Source organism: Microcaecilia unicolor, chromosome 8, assembly GCF_901765095.1.
Source record: "Microcaecilia unicolor chromosome 8, aMicUni1.1, whole genome shotgun sequence".
NCBI lineage: Eukaryota > Metazoa > Chordata > Amphibia > Gymnophiona > Siphonopidae > Microcaecilia > Microcaecilia unicolor.
The window spans coordinates 41,951,948-41,969,227 of NC_044038.1; the positions used below are offsets into that span (position 1 = coordinate 41,951,948).

General features: G+C 43.7%; 1 protein-coding gene across 2 annotated transcripts in view; it reads left to right on the forward strand.

The window, feature by feature from the left end:
• TMEM114 (transmembrane protein 114) overlaps positions 1–17,280 on the forward strand; it is a 59,041-nt gene that overhangs the window by 26,326 nt on the left and 15,435 nt on the right. The window contains exon 3 of one of the 2 annotated variants that reach the window (XM_030213530.1): positions 12,745–12,882. The exons of the other annotated variant lie outside the window; for it this stretch is intronic. Coding sequence (XP_030069390.1) covers positions 12,745–12,882 — 138 coding nt within the window. The remainder of the gene's footprint in view (positions 1–12,744; positions 12,883–17,280) is intronic. 2 annotated transcript variants of the gene reach the window in all.

Below are 17,280 nucleotides of genomic sequence, written 5' to 3' on the forward strand. Positions count from 1 at the left end.
AAACTATGGGGGTATTTGGCAATATATGCTTATATATATGCCTTATATAAAATTACCCCTTATGCACATGCATATGCAATGACAACACCACTTGTAGTTGTATGTAAGTTCAGTGTAGACGTGTTCTGGGGCAGAGTTTGGGTAGAGCGTAGGCCAAGTCAGTTTACACACATGTTAAACTAGTACGGATATAGTGTATAGAGCTGAACGGGGACCATGGGAATCCCACGGGAATCCCCACAGGTCCACAGGACTCCAGCAGAAATCCTTTGGGGATAGATGCAGCTCCCTCAGAGTTCCCATGGTGTTACCACTTGACTCTGGTCCATCTCTGACTCATCTAACGTGTCCACCTTCTACAATGGTCACCTTGATTCGCGTACCAACTTGAAAGTGAAACTCAGTAGCATGACTCATTGCAGCACTTCTTTGCTCCTATTGGAGCCATGCCATGAGTTGCACAGCCAAGGAGAGAGAATGCTATTGGATGGAGCTCAGAATGTCTGCAGCAGACACTCCAGAAGATGACATCTGTTTTGCAACAACCCAATAAGAAGATGAAACTAGAGGAAAATTTATTGGGACACATCTATTCTTCTTCATCTTAAATATATCTGAGTTATGTATATATTTCTTTCTTTAGCTATTTCAATATTTTATATCTGTTTGTACTGAGAATAAAAATACACCTTCACATTCAAAATGATACCATATGCTTTTTCACAGGTGGATGCATACTTGACTACTACTGACGAAATCACTGATGTCATCTTGTCTTACTGGAAGTCATATTCAACTAAGTGGAAAAAAATCTTTCTGAAGTTGCCAAATGGTCATTTTCATTGACTGTCCTTGTTCTCGAGGATAGATGATCACAGCTAGGACCACATACTGTGGATGGACTTGTGTTTCTGAAAAGACTAAAGAAATAACTGCCAGATATTCCGGGCTGACTGGTTTTTATCCTCTTCCTTGGTGGATGTTTGCGTTTTGTATTTTCATTAAAACTCAATAAAAACTAATTAACCTTCAGAAGTAGATATTTCTTTTTTTTTTTCTTAAGGAGTTGGGCGGGGATGGAGGAGATTACTTGCAGGGATGGAGGAGATTACTCGCGGGGATGGGTTAGATTCCAGTGGAGATGGGCGGGGACGGGTTAGATTCCAGCGGAGATCGATTAGATTTCTGTTCCCGTGCGACTCTCTGGTGTAGTGTCTGTGCCTTCAATCTAAATGTGATATCTGCAGGATTTGAGCAAGTATTTTATACAACAAACAAAGAGGGGCATAATCGAACGTTGCCGGCGAAATAGGTCGCCGGCGCAACAGCTGGCTGGAACCGTATTTTCAAAAAAGATGTCCGGCCATCTTTTTTTTCAATAATGTGGTTTAGCCCAGCCAAATGCCAGAGTTCACCGGATTTGAGATCGCTGGTTTTATTTTTCAGCGATAATGGAAAAAAATGCCGGCCATCTCAAACCCGGCGAAATCCAAGGCATTTGGTCATGGGAGGAGCCAGCATTTGTAGTGCACTGGTCCCCTTCACATGCCAGGACACCAACCGGGCACCCTAGGGGGCACTTCTAAAAATTAAAAAAATATATACAAATAGCTCCCAGGTCCATAGCTCCCTTACCTTGGGTGCTGAGCCCCCCAAATCCCCCCAAAACCCACTCCCCACAACTCTACACCATTACCATAGCCCTTATGGGTGAAGGGGGGCACCTACATGTGGGTACAGTGGGGTTTTTTTTTGGGGGGGGGGTTGGAGGGCTGAACACTTAGCACCACAAGTGTAACAGGTAGGGGGGGGGGGGGGATGAACCTGTGTCTGCCTGCCTGCAGTGCACTGCACCCATTAAAAACTGCTCCAGGGACTTGCATACTGCTGTCAGGGAGCTGGGTATGACATTTGAGGCTGGCATACAGGCTGGCAAAAAAGTGTTTTATTTTTATATTTTTGGTGTGGGAGGGGGTTGGTGACCACTGGGGGAGTATGGGGAGGTCATCCCCCATTCTCTCCGGTGGTCATCTGGTCAATTGGGGCACCTTTTTGAGGCTTGGTCGTGAAAATTAAAGGACCAAGTAAACCTGGCGAAATACTGCTTAACGCTGCTTTTTTTTCCCCATTATCCGCGAAAGCCGGCCATCTGTTAGCCATGCCCATGCCCGCCCATGTCCCGCCTTCGCTTCACCACTGACACGCCCCCTTGCACTTTTGTCGGCGCAGCGACGGGAAAGCGACGACGGTGTCAAAAACGCGGCTTTCGATTATACCGATTTCGCCGCTTTTGTGAAATCGCCGGCCATCTCCCGATTTATGTCGGAAGATGGCCGACGATCACTTTCGAAAATAATCCTGATAGCTGCCTATGGGGTCCTTTTACTAAAACTTAGTGCAGGCTAATGACATTAGCACGTGCTAAATGCTGCAAATTCTATTTTATACCTATGGGCCATGTGGCACTTAGCACATGCTATTATTTGCTAGCATTAAGCTTTAGTAAAAGGACCTATGTGTCTTTATAAAATAGGCTAAAATAGGCACCTTTGTACCCTCCTAACCCAGGCAACCTGTTATAAAACCACCCTCTAGCTGCCTTTTGTGGGATAGTAGCTCATGGTCATATCTAATTTATGAGGGCTGAGTTTGTTTCATTTGGTAATTGTAACAATGCACCATCTCACGCTTTGTAGATTTAAGATGCAGTTGTTTCTGCTCTATTGTTAATAAAAAAATTAATAAAGAAACTGAATGAAAAAAGAATTTTCCAGACCTGTAATGGGGACCCCCACAGTCAGTTGGATTTTCAGGATATCTGTTTTGCCAGAGGCTTTTTAACTTCCTGCTCTCTTCTTGAGCACTGCCCTCCTGGTCAGACTAACATAACTATTCCCTGCCTGTTATATGGCCTTCCTATTTAGTAAATCTTTCACATGATTTATGTTTTCTGGTAAAATGTAATTTTTTAAATTCCACCTCCTTTATGTATAATCTGCTTTAAGCCCTAAAGGAGAGTTGGTAGAATATAAATGTACAGATCAGATTAGATTATATTAATGGTAGGACTTTATTCACCATTGCAGAAGAAGCCAGTACGAAGCAGCCAGACAAGGAACAATATGAAAAAGACGCCAAGCCCCGGTTAATGTGCAGTAATGACCTCTCTGTTAACTGTAAGGCACAGTCCCAGATCATTCCCTATCCTCCAAATTATGTTTTACATATTAACTGTTTAATACGTGAATTAGTATACCTATCAGTTGAAGTGCTTCATTAACTGTCAGTGTGGGCCCACACTATTATTGCATGGTAAGTCCCACATTTAACAGTGCAAATATATAAAGAAAAGGCCCCTCACATATTTTCACCTGGGATGACTAGTTCAAAGATTCATCAGCATGCAGCTTTCAAAGTGGACTCCTGTGGATTGGCCGGTATTAATTAACATTAGAAAAAAAGCATATGCATGACAGCCAATCAACCTGAGTCTCTAGTGTGCATTAGCTGAGCACAGGAGCCCGTTGAAGGTCAAAACCTGACTGCTGATTTAAAAAGCTGATAGGTAAACAGGGTTCTCTTTTGGACAAAATGTGCAAAAATTGGTTAGTGCTGTAATAGTGATAAAGTACTTGGCAGCAGTCTCTACTGCCACATAGCTGCCCTTTCCCACTGGTTAGATATCAACACGTTTCACTTCCTGTGCAGGCATTTATCTGCCAGTGCAATCCACTTGCAAAGGGCTCTGGCACTTCAGTAGAAACAGCCGGAACTTTCCTGATTCATGGTTCAGCTGAAACTATTTATAGAATTGTAGTTACAATCTTCCTATTAAAATAAAATCTTCCTATCAAAATAGCTTGTTTTCATGGAAGGTTCTGTTTGATGGCAATACGACCTTCAATATTTTAAATTTCTTTTTAAATATTATTTTGGAGCAATGTGATCTGCTGCATGTCCAGAAAATTATAGCTACATCTTAAAGCAAACAGGAGGAAGAACCAGAGAATTTGACTGTTTGTTTATTTATTTATTATTGAAACGTTTTGACAAATATACAGAAAGTAAATCTTTAAGCTAAAAAAGGAAATTAGAGCACCAATATGATATGATGTAGAGAAATATTAAAAATAAATTCACTTAATCATCATAGCACAGTTTGGGGGCAATTCTATAATTTCATGCCAAAGTTAGGTGCCTAGATGCTGCATGCTATGCACAAATTTTATAAAAGCATCAGGGCACCAAGATTGTATTATAGAACTGTAACCCCCAATGAGATCTCCCTGCTGCAGGGCAGGGGTGGGAGGATTTCCTGGAGGTCACCATGAAGAGCTGCCTATTGGGGGAGTGGAGATAGAGAAAGCCCAGCCTAGAGGGGCGGGATAAAACGGAGTAGGGTTACCATATGTCCGGATTTACTCGGACACAGTGGCGTACCTAGGGTAGTTGACACCCGGGGCCGGTCATTTTTTAACACCCTACCCCCCCCAAATCCAGTACTAGGCATACCGAGAATACAAAACATCAGGACCTATAGAGCAATTCTACCATACCATAAGCAGTAATTTCTACGAGTCACACAAGGAAAAGGAAAGCATCTTAAACACTACAGTGAGCACTAGAACATCAATTCACCTATTGTAAAACGAAACCAGACAGAATAATACAGATCGTCGATCCTGCACAGTCAATGCCAACTGAAAGCCATGTCTTTTTCACAAACACAGATACACCCTAATCCACTATAGAATAAGTAGTAATATTTAAACTTTCTATTTAGACAAAAACTAAACTGAACCCCCAAGATGCCAGACTCTGCATACAATGCAACACCACAGAAACAGAAAACGTCCCCTAGTACTGTGCAAAATATAAAGACAGCAGATGTAAATTTGAAAAAACTAACAAATACCAATCACCACTTTACAAATTAACAAATAGAAATAAAACAAATAATATCATTTTATTGGACTAATACATTTAGCTTTCAGAGACCAAAATCTCCTTCCTCAGGTCAATACAGTATAGTGCTGTTACATTATCCTATCCTGACCTGAGGAAGGGGGTTTTGTTCTCTGAAAGTTATGTCAAAATGTATTAAAATTAGTCCAATAAAAAGATGACCTTATTTACATGTTCTACTTATAAACATTTATTAACACAGCTACAATACTATATCCTAAAGCAAAATAATTAAAATATATATTTACAGTTTGTTGTCTCTGGTTTCTGCTTTCCTAATCTTCTTTTCACTGTCTTCCTTCCATCCAGCATGTCTTCGCTCACTCTCTGCCATCCAGTGTCTGCCCTCTCTAATGTCCTTTCCATCCAGTGTCTGCCCTCTCTCTCTGCCCCTTCCATCCACCATCTGCCCCAGTCTGCCATCTCTCTCTCCCTTCCATCCACATCTGCCCTCTATCTCTGCCCCTTCCATCCACCATTTACCCCAGTCTGCCCTCTTTCTCTCTCCCCCTTCCACCCACCATCTGCCCTTTCTCTCTGCCCCTTCAATCCGTCTGCCCTCCCTCTCCCATCCATCCAAGGTGTGCCCTCCCTCATGCTCCCCACTTCCATCCAGGGTCTGTCCCCTCTCTCTCTGCCCCCTCTTTTCAGCCCCCTTATTCCACCTGCCCCTAGTTCCAGCCCCAGCCCACATCTCCCACCTGCCCCCCTTTTCAGCCCCACTATCCCACCAGTCTCCAGCCCTTTTCTCCCATCAGTCCCGAGCTTCAGCCCCAGCCAGTTCTCCCTGTCCCCTTTAAAGCCCCCAGTTTCAGCCCCTGCCCCGTTTCAGCCCCCCAGTTCCAGTACTAGCCCCCTTATCCCAAATACCCTCCTTTTCAGCCCCCAGTTCCAGCCCCCTTCATCCACCACATGCCTTGCATCCCCCCTTTTCAGCCCCAGACCCATTCTCCCACCTGCCCCAGGCATGGACCCATTTCCCTCCTGCCCCCTTGTCAGACCCCCAGACCCCTTCTCCCATCTGAGCACTCCCCTCCCCAATCCCCTTCTCCCCTATGACCACCCCCACCCTCCCCAATCCCCTTCTTCCCTCTGAGCACCCTCACCCTCCCCAATCCCCTCTGAGCTCCCCAATCCCCTTCTCCCCTCTAAGCACCCTCCCCAATCCCCTTCTCCCCTATGAGCACCCCCACCCTCCCCAATCCCCTTCTCCCCTATGACCACCCCCCCAATCCCCTTCTCCCCTATGAGCACCCCCACCCTCTCCAATCCCCTTCTCCCCTATGAGCACCCTCCCCAATCCCCTTCTTCCCTACGGTATGAGCACCCCCACCCTCTCCAATCCCTTTCTCCCCTATGAGCACCCTCCCCAATCCCCTTCTCCCCTATGAGCACCCCCACCCTCCCCAATCCCCTTCTCCCCTATGACCACCCTCCCCAATCCCCTTCTCCCCTATGAGCACCCTCCCCAATCCCCTTCTTCCCTCTGAGCTCCCCCACCCTCCCCAATCCCCTATTTCCCTCTGAGCCCCCCCTCCATCGAGAGGCCTGAGCCCTCTTCACCCTAAAGCCACCACCCTGCTTTTTTTTTTTTAATCCGTGCAGCGATGCAGGCAGCGCCTCGCGTCTGCCCTGCATGAACTAAAAAGAGGAAATCGTTTTGCTGACGTCGGGCCTTCCCTCGCTTGTTGTCCCGCCCTCTTTTGAGGTAACTTCCTATTTCCTCGAGGGCGGGACAACAAGCGAGGGAAGGCCCGACGTCAGCAAAGCGATTTCCTCTTTTCAGTTCATGCAGGGCAGACGCGAGGCGCTGCCTGCATCGGCGATCACTGCATGGATTAAAAAAAAACTGTCGGCTCTCGCGGAGCACCCCCCACCCGCTGACACCCGGGGCGGACCGCCCCCACCGCCCCCCCTTGGTACGCCACTGCTCGGACATGTCCTCTTTTTGACATGTCCGGGCAACCGGGTGGGTTTTGCCAATCTGCCAATCTGCCCGATTGCTAGCCTCCCCTCCCCTTACTTACTACTGTCCTGGTGGTCTAGTGACCTCTTCCGCCTTCGGGGCAGGAAAGAGCCCCCTCTTTCCTGCCCGGAGCACTGCCGTTCATGCATCCTTCCTGTTCATGATCTTGGCGCCGATTCAAAATGGCCGCCGAGAGTTGAAGTGACCTCGCGAGATTTCAACTCTCAGCGGCCATTTTGAATCAGCGCCGAGATCACGAACAGGAAGGATGCATGCAGGGCAGCACTCCGGGCAGGAAAGAGGAGGCTCTTTCCTGCCCCAAAGAGGTCACTAGACCAGGGCAGTAGTAAGGTCAGGGGAGGGGGGTGACGAGGGGGAGTTTCAAGGAGGGGGAGTGATGGGGTGTGTGACAGGGGGGAGGGGAAAATGTGACAGGGGGTGGAGTGAGGGTGTGAAATGGGGTGGGGCGTGAAAGGGGGCGGGGTGGGGCGTGAAAGGGGTCAGGGCATGTGTCCTCGTTTTTGGGGGACAAAATATGGTAACCCTAAAAAGGAGAATAAAAGAACTGAGCACTGTTAGAGCAGGGTCTTTGGTTGTCTGGTCCCCACTGAGACCCTAAGTACTAAGGGATGTCCCAGACCTAAGAACAATAGTGATTTTGGCCTCTGCTAAGGAGCAGAGGTGGTGGAGGTGATAGGAGCTGGTTTCCCCAAACTGGGGAGGCCACGTGTGCAAGAAAGGAGCAGTCTGGTGGGAAAAGATTTCCTAGACAGGAAGAAGTGGGTGCAGAGGAGCTGCTCCTGTGTGGCTGCTGGTTTGGGATGGGATGGATTTATGATTGAATTGAACTGGCTATGACTGTCCCTTAACCAGGGCAGCGATGAGGACTGAGCCGATTATAGAAAGTGCTCTAATTTGAAGAAGTCCTGCCAATCCCTGATACAGGTTTTTTGAAACGTTGTCCATCGTTGGAGGTGGACTGCTAGCCAGAGCAGCTCTGCTGTGAAAATGGGCATCTTAACATAAGTTAAGCTTCTTTATTCCTAAAGAAAGTAATGTTTATTCAATAATATAGGATTTGGACACGGGAGGTTTTCGATGCCTATGATTGCAATGAAGCCTGAGAAAGAGTAAGCTTTAGATGGTTGGAGCTTGCTGAGGCTTTTCCCTCCTTGTGATCATGTTACTGTTTTATGTGAGGATTTGCATTACGTGTATTGGCTGTTAGTAGAACCTTACTTCCTTCTATTTTTTGTTAGCGTAAACTGCATATATGCTAAGTTGCAATTTTAGATCTGCTATTAGAAATGCTCCAGTATATTATGTTTCTGCAGAGTACAGAAAATGCATTTCAGTTCCTTCGCCTTAGTTAATAATGTGTTCATAAACTAGAGACTGTTATAGAAGGGAACCAAAAAAATTGGCAATTTCTACTTCGGGTGAAGGTTAAAAACTTCATTATAAAGCAATTTTCCATTTTTGGCTCAAGGGAATTTTTTGAATTAATATTACTCAAGTAGCTCAATCTTTTAATTATACCTTGGAATTTCTCTGTATGATACATTTTTTGTTCATTGGAATAAATTATATTATTCATTATATCAAAGGATTCATAAAACGGAAACATGCTCAAAGTTTATGCCCATGGAAATAGAGCAACAACCTCTCAGCATAAATAAATATGTTTAAAACTATTTGTTTTCCTTTTAATCATTTTTGCCACATTTTATATAATCCTCTTTTCTTGGATGGCATGCATAGGTTATACCAGTACACCAGTTAGATATGAAGTCCATGCTGAAATTAATCTTCAATACTGTTCTAGTGTTCTCCGTGTGCTTTTCTTTTTGGCCTTCTCTGGGGGATTGTTTCCTTTTCCTCAAATGCTCCCAGCATCTAATGTTTGTATCAGAATGAGGACAGACACAGTACTTCAGGCTGGTTGGCACTATAGAACTTTATTTTAGTGACTGGAACTTCTGCAAAACACAGAAGGAATGACATCCCAATGCTCAAAACTCCAGCGCAGTAAGGAAAATCGCTGAATCTTCCTAATACTCAATGCTAATAGTGCAAATCATCTGTGCACTGTTAGCTTTCAGTATTAGGAAGTTAAGGGGGGGGGGGGGGGAGGATTGTGCCTGGTGCATGCACACAAGAGCAGTACGGGAAGCAAAGCTCTTGTGCTCATGCCCAGTCAAGCTAGGGGGAAGAGGCATCAAAGCAGATGCATGGTATCTTGCAAAAGGGTTCAATTCCCCCCTCCCCCCCCAAAATGATACAGCAAAAGGGGCCGGAGCACTAGCTGTGGAAACAGGACTATGAACTCTCGTCAGTTGCAACATTGACCCCAAACCTGCGATCCTTCCAACCTTCCTATGCCTCGATTCCTGAATTTACAGAGCTTTGAGGGAGGGTCTCTTAAAATTCAGCCATCTGCAATGGACACAATGCAGAATTTTTCACCAGTTTTCAATTCCGGATGCAAAGTCAGTGGCATTCTTAGCCTTTTTCCACTCTGGGTGGGTTGCCGCTACACCCCCAGTGCATCACACCTCAGCATGTCACCCCTGTAGCGCATCTGACCCCCCGAAGAGCATCACCAGACCTTTCCTCCCAGCAAGGGGGTGCATGGAGCAAGTGCCTGGCTCTCGGCTCTACCGGTTCCCTGCCCTGGAACAGAAAGTAACGTTAGAGGGGGAGGGGACCGGCAGAACCAACAGCTGCATGTCTGCGCGGCGCACTCCTTTGCTGCATGCACACGGGGCAGACTGCTCCTACTGCCCCACCCTTGGTACGCTACTGTGAACACTTCTTCTCCCAAGCTCCCTGACAAGGCAAAAATTTCCTGTATTTCTTTTGCATTTTGCTAATTATTTAAAACTTATGTGATTGAAAGACTTTTTTTCCTCTCTTATGTCTGTTCAGACACCCTAACGCTAGGTCCAAGCTGGCATAAGCTTTACAGTGGTAAGGGTGCCCTTCCTTGTTCAGTGTGTTATTTTCTGAGCATTGGAGGGAATAGGAAATCTCATTTACATCCTTTTGGCTACATTAGCATACTATTTGCACTGTTATTTGCCGAGCTGGTTGTTACCCTTGGTAAGGGTCTCTGAGCATTATACGTTAGTTAATGTGGGTGCTAGTCTAGCGTTAATGGCCTCTAGCGCCCACATTTGCTTCTGAGTATCATGGCTTGAGTGAAGAAGTTTCAAGAACAACCATAACACTCAATCTTACTGCAACCTTATCAGTTGATATTTTTTTAAATGTATTTTTATTGCAATTTCTCATTATATACCAAGGAATATTTACTTGTACAGAAACATAGAATACATCTTTCAGAAAAAATAATAAAAACTAAGGAAACTAAAACATATTCATTTCCAAATTCCCAATGACATGGGGAGAAGAGCCATTAGAAAATCACAGGAAATTACGATATTCAATAATAAAGCCAAAAAAACCAGGGAATCTGAAGCACACAAGGCGAAGAGAACACAACAAGCACAAGGAGCCTTCTGAATTGGGTGTACCAGAAAGTATTTATTTACATAGGACCTGACACGGGGGTTGTGTAGGTTGCAAAAAAAAGGACTCACGGTCCTTTTTCTTATTTCAATAGAGCAACAGCAGTATCACACAATACCAACTCATGCGTGTGAGTCAGTATTGTGTGCTACTGCTGTTCTATTGAAGAAATAAACAGGACCGTCCTTTTTTTTTTTTTGCAACATACATGACCCCCGACACAGGCATCTGCTGAAACGTGGCCCGTGTCTGGAACTATGTGAAGAAATACTTTCTGGTCCACCCAATTCAGAAAGCTCCTTGTGCTTGTTGTGTTCTCAATAACTAATAATGCAATGAAAGTGGCAAAACACCAATGACTACTGTTGAGGATCAATCGCAGCTACTCTGACCAGTGAACTCGAGTCCATCCCCTTGCTACTGTGACTTAAGTAGCGCGTGCAAATACAGCCATAATCTGTATTTGCACATACAACTCAATTAGTTGACAAGCCAATCAGTGCTGATAATTGCCAATTAACAAGCAATTATACACTAATTGGCATTAATTAGAATTTACGTATTCTATAAAGAGCTGCATGTAAATTCTAAGTCGCATTGTTGTGGCCATGGGAGTGGAGTGGGCAGATCATAATCTACAGGCGTTGTTATTGAAAACATCTGGTCTGCAGCTAGGTGTCAGGATTTACACCAAGATTTATTTGGCGTAACTGCCTGCAACTAAATTTAGTCATGCGGATGGGTGCTTGGCGTATTCTATAAACTGTGCAGAAATTTAGGCTTATTCTATACAGTAAGCCTAAATTAAGGCATACCTTTTAGAATACACTTAGGTGTATTTCATTTTGGCTTCAACATTTTAGGCATAATATATAGAATCTAGTCCTAAAGGCTAAGCATGTCCCCCATATTTACCACACAAACTTTGCACTAACCATGCATTAATTTTTGCACCTATCTCCCTCCTTGTATAACAGTGTAGTAGTCAATGCTTGCTTCTAACTGCTGTCAGTCAGGTGTGTAACCTATAATATTCTATGACCTGCATGCATAAGGTGCAAGACACATCCCTGACCCACCCATGCCCCTCCCAGGTCCTCACCCCCCTTGCAGTGGCATGCTATGGATTTTTCACTCTCAATTTCTAGAATCCCAATTAAGGGCACTTACATGTGTAATTACAAATTATTGCCAATTTGTACCAATTAACACCAATATAGCCAATTATTGATAACATCAATTGGCAGCTAATTTAAGAATTAAGTTACACGTGTAACTGGCACTATTCTATAATTTGTGTGCGCTAACTGCTTGATTCTATATATCACGCCTAGCATTCCATGCCGAAATTCAAGCGTATTCTATAACCATGCGTGCAACTTAACGAGCTAGACAAGCCAATCAACATTTTTAACAGCACTTAACAAGCAATATTGAGCACTAATTGACAATTATAATTTATGCGCATAACTTGCTAAGCGCATTCTGTAATGCACAGCACCTAAATTCTAATGCATGGAGCCAAAAAGGGGCATGGTTATGGGTGGGGAAATGGCATTTTGTGGATATTCCAAAATTGACTCGCACTGTTATAGAATTTGCCCCTCTGCACTTAAATCTACGTGCTGGTATTTACGGCATATTTCTCTTGGTGTAAATGGATTCACATAGTTCTATGCATTGGAATATCAACTAAGTGTATTCTGTATACTGCACCTAAATCTAGGCGCCACTTTAAGAATACGCTTAGGTGGAAATGTATTCAGCATGGATTTTTCAGGTGCTTTATATAGAATCTAGTTCTATTAAGTGTCAAATTGTGCACCCAAGTTTATAGAATTAGGTGCTCATGTGCCAGTTAAAAAAACCCCAAACAAAACCAAAATCATAAATAATGAGATGTGTTGCTGGCTTTTGCGTCACAACTCATTATTACTAAATTTGTATAAATGTTTGCACATAGCAATTATGCATGAAAGTTCACTTGGATGTGGGCCGAACTTTGAAAATTGTTTTTTTTTTGCAAGTGGGCCCTGCTTATGAAAAATAAAAATCACAAAAAGCCCAAAACATAGTATTTTTCTGCTTTTTGCAGTGTTTTGCATAACTTCTGTTTTCAAAATAATGGATAGTTGAGTATTTTGGCCATTTGGTTTCACCAGTGAAAGAAGTTCAGTGAAAAGTACATATAATAATAATCAAGAAATGAAATGGTTTTCTTTTCCAATTCATTTTTTGCCTGAATTAAGGACCTCATGCTTACACTTTTCATTTCTCTGCAGATATGCACGGGACATTCGTCATACTGTTACCTCTTAGCCTAATTCTGATGATATTTGGAGGAATGACTGGATTTGTGAGCATTCTAGCGAGAGCCTACCTGCTGCTTCTCTTGACAGGGACACTTTTTCTTTTTGGAGGTACTGTACAAAACATTTTCTATTCAAATTCTATTATGTTCAGCATACCAGCTCTCTGATATTCTCTTGTGAAGGGCAAGTCTGGAACTGGATACCCACATTTACCCATGTAAATGTACAGAATAGAATACCATCGCTTAAGTGTACACTAACCCTCAGATTCTATATGTCAGGGGTGTCCAACTTTGGCCCTTGCCAGGTTGGGTTTTCAGGATTTTCTTAATGAATATTCATGAGCTCTATTTGCATACAGTGGAGTCAGTGCATGCAAATAGATCTCATGCATATTCATTGGGGAGATACTAAAACCCAACTGGACTGAGGCCCTTGAGGACTGAGGTTGAGTTTGGACAACTCTGCTATGGTATCCAAATTTGGGTGTGCTGCCAAAATGTACGTGCCAATAAATTGATTAACAAGCTTTTAACCATCAATATTTAGGTGTTAACAATCAATTACTGATGCTAATTGGCACTCATTAAAGTTTGGACATGCATCTGGCTGCACACCATACTATAAGCCATGGCATCTAAATATAATAGCACGTAAATCAAAAGGAGACTTGGTCAGGGGCTTGTCAGGGGTATTCCGAAAAGTTTTACATGTGGTTATAGAATATGGACTCAGTGAAGCAGTAAGTATCATCTGCCAATATTATTGGTTATTGTGAGTTACTCATGCCTACAAATTGTTGGACTCTTCCTGTGTGAACCCTCCTTAATTACATGCCACCTCAGAACCTGTGGCCTCAGGAGCAGAAAGGGGAGATGACTGCAAACACGCAAGCCCAGGTTTAGGCCCAGGCAATGTAAGTAACAGTCTCTGGCATCAAAGCATTGATTGGACTTAGTGTATCTAGGCCTTAGATAACCCCACAACAACCAGCAATACTTCAGTAAGTAATTCTCCATTGTGGGGCCTCTAGCACTCGAGAACTGACATGACTTGCAATGTCCCGCTTCCTCCTCCTGCATTGGCTTCCTGTTACCTGCAAGAGGTGGGGCATCCCAGGTTCTGTCAGTGTGCAAGTGCTGAAAGGCCTCTGGAGAGTTACCTACTGAAGAAACATTGTTGGCTGCTGCTGGCCAATGTAAGTCACAGAGACAGAAGTAAGGGGACACCAGGAGGACCTGTTCAGAGTGATTTCAGCAGAGGGAGTATTTCTCCTTCTTTCCTATGGGTGCCCACAACTGAAATCTGGCTCTGCAAGCTTGTAACAGTAGCATTTGAATACAGTTCACTTCTTAAATTAGATGAAGACCTAGTACATGTTGATATTGTACAACTACGTAGGCTGTCGTTTTGACATTTACTTGAGGAAAACGGGAAGCTTAAACATTTTAAATTATACCTCTTCATGGTTTCAGGCAAGATTTAAAACAAAAAAAGAGCATGCTTCTCGATTCTTCTAAAGGTTACATATCCACTTGATGAAAATTATACCATGGAAGATAGTGTTCTGAAGATGCACTTTCAAGCTTTGACGCTTGATGTAACGAAGTCTTGTAGATAATCAAGAGGTTTAGCAGTCTTTTCCAGAGAGATATAGGAGACCATTCTAGAAGACCTGTATGAGTTTTGTACATGAAAATAGTGGAATTTACATATATAATGCAAAGGATTGAAATACAAATCTGCCTACTCCACCAGCTTCTCCTTCATAGGCACCCAACTCTGGAACTCACTGCCAAAGGACCTCAAACTCAAGAATAAATACTTAAACTTCAGGAAACACCCCAAAACACACCTGTTTAAGAAGTTCTTTCCCACCGAAACATGCCAACATGAACCTCAGGATGGAAAACAACAAAGCATGCATCACTTTTACGAACTTTGACCCATTCCTCCACAATACCTGTAAACACAGTCTACGTCATGATTAACCATTTGTATTAGAACTAAATGTCAAAGCAATTGAAACTTTGTAACTGCTCCCCATGTAACATGTAAGCCACATTGAACCTACCAATGGGTGGGAAAATGTGGGATACAAATGCAATAAATAAATAAATAAATACATAAATAAGATAAATAAATGGTCAACACGGTTAAGTTGTGATTTTACAAAGCCACTATATAGACATATAGAAAGAGACAGATATACACAGGGCCACACAGAGGGAAAGCTTCCATCAGGCTCATTCTTCTCTTTCGTAAGAACATAACAATTACCATACTGGGACAGACGAAATCCATCTAGCCCAGTATCGTCTTTCTAACAGTGGCCGATCGAGATCATGAGAACCCAGCAAGATCCCCAAAAGTGACAAGAGTTTTTACTACTTACCACCAGGGATAAGCAGTCGTTTTCTTGGGTCTACCTCAGGGGTTCTCAACCCAGTCCTCAGGACACACCTAGCTAGTCAGGGTTTCAGAACATTCACGATGAATATGCTTGAGCTAAATTTGCATGCTTTACCTCCATTGTATGTAAATTTATCTCATGCCACATTGAACTAATATTACTTTTCAGCAAATGTGGAATATAAATACCATTAAATAAATAAATAATTAAGTGCACTATTTTGTAATGAAATGGCAATTAATTTGCATTTACCTGTTCCACTCCATTCAGGATTTTACCCACACTTCCACATCCACATGCATACCCACCCCTCTTCTGAATCATATACATCATAGCACTTCTCTGTGTTTTAAACTTTGTAAAGTGTTGTTTATTTATAGCAAACTTATATTTTAGATAAAATCTTTTAATATACAAACACCTGCCTTTGTGTATGTTATTATTTCACTACACCCACTGCCCAGAGCAAACTAAATTCATATGAGATTCCTCACCCACCCCAGAGCTAGACAACCAGTCAGGCAACAAACCCAAGCAAGTGGACTCAGACCCAACATGGACATTTGTTACACTGAACACTTCCTCTAATGACACAAAATCAAACAGAAGTGTCCCCCTTACCGTAAAACACATGGAGGGGCATAATCGAAAGGGACGCCCAAGTTTTGCTGAGGACGTCCTCGCAAAACGTCCCGGCAAAGGGGCGGGGAAACCTATATTATCGAAACAGGAGGAACATCCATATTTCGTTTCGATAATACGGTCGGGGACGCTCAAATCCTGAAATTTAGGTCGTCCTTAGAGATGGTCGTCCCTAGACTTGGTTGTTTCTGATTTTCGGCGATAATGGAAACCAAGGATGCCCATATCAGAAAAGACCAAATGCAAACCTTTTGGTCATGGGAGGAGCCAGCATTCATAGTGCACTGGTCCCCCTCACATACCAGGACACCAACCGGGCACCCTAGCGGGCACTGCAATGGACTTCAGAAATTGTTCTCAGGTACATAGCTCCCTTACCTTGTGTGCTGAGCCCCCTAACCCCCCCCCCCAAATGCCACTACCCATTACTGTACACCACTACCATAGCCCTTAGGGGGGCACCTAGATGTGGGTACTGTGGGTTTGTGGTGGGTTTTGGAGGGCTCACATTTACCACCACAAGTGTAACAGGTAGGGGGGATAGGCCTGGGTCCACCTTCCTGAAGTGCACTGCACCCACTACAACTGCTCCAGGGACCTGCATACTGCTGCGATGGACCTGAGTATGACATTTGAGGCTAGCATAGAGGCTGGCACAAAAGATTTTTAAAGATATTTTTTGAGAGTGGGAGGGGGTTAGTGTCCACTGGGGGAGTAAGGGGAGGTCATCCCCGATTCCTTCCGGTGGTCATCTGGTCAGTTCGGGCAACTTTTTGTGGCTTGGTTGTAAGAAAAACAGGACCAGGTAAAGTCATCCAAGTGCTCATCAGGGACGCCCATTTTTGTCCATTATGTGTCGAGGATGCCCATGTGTTAGGCACGCCCAAGTCCCGCCTTCGCTACGCCTCCAACATGCCCCCGTGAACTTTGGTCATCCCCGTGATGGAAAGCAGTTGGGGACACTGCCAATTTGGGCGATCCTGGGAGAAGGACGCCCATCTTCTGATTTGTGTCGAAAGATGGGCGTCCTTCTCTTTCGAAAATAAGCCTGACAGTGTTCAAAAAAAGAAAAAAGGCAGGGGGTAGACCAAATGTCTGTCCAAACAGTAGGTTTATTCAAAAATCAATCCCAAAAGCACAGGTTTATAAAAAAGTTCAGACTTGATGAAGTCTGACGTTTCGGCGCTAACCACGCCTGCTTCTTATATATGAAGTAAACCAAAAGACTTAAGGATCCTACAGCAGGAAGTTTGAACGTGCTTAAGTCTTTTGGTTTACTCATGCCTTGAGACAGCTACCGCATAGCGAAACTCTGGCCAAAGTCGGTGTGTTGGACCGATTACCTACACGTGGTTGTTTCTTCTCTGCATTTGAAAGTTGAAGCTAAGTTTAAAAATTTCTTCACTTTTTTTTTTTTTTGGATCCGTAATCAGTTCTGTGAAGGTTTAGCA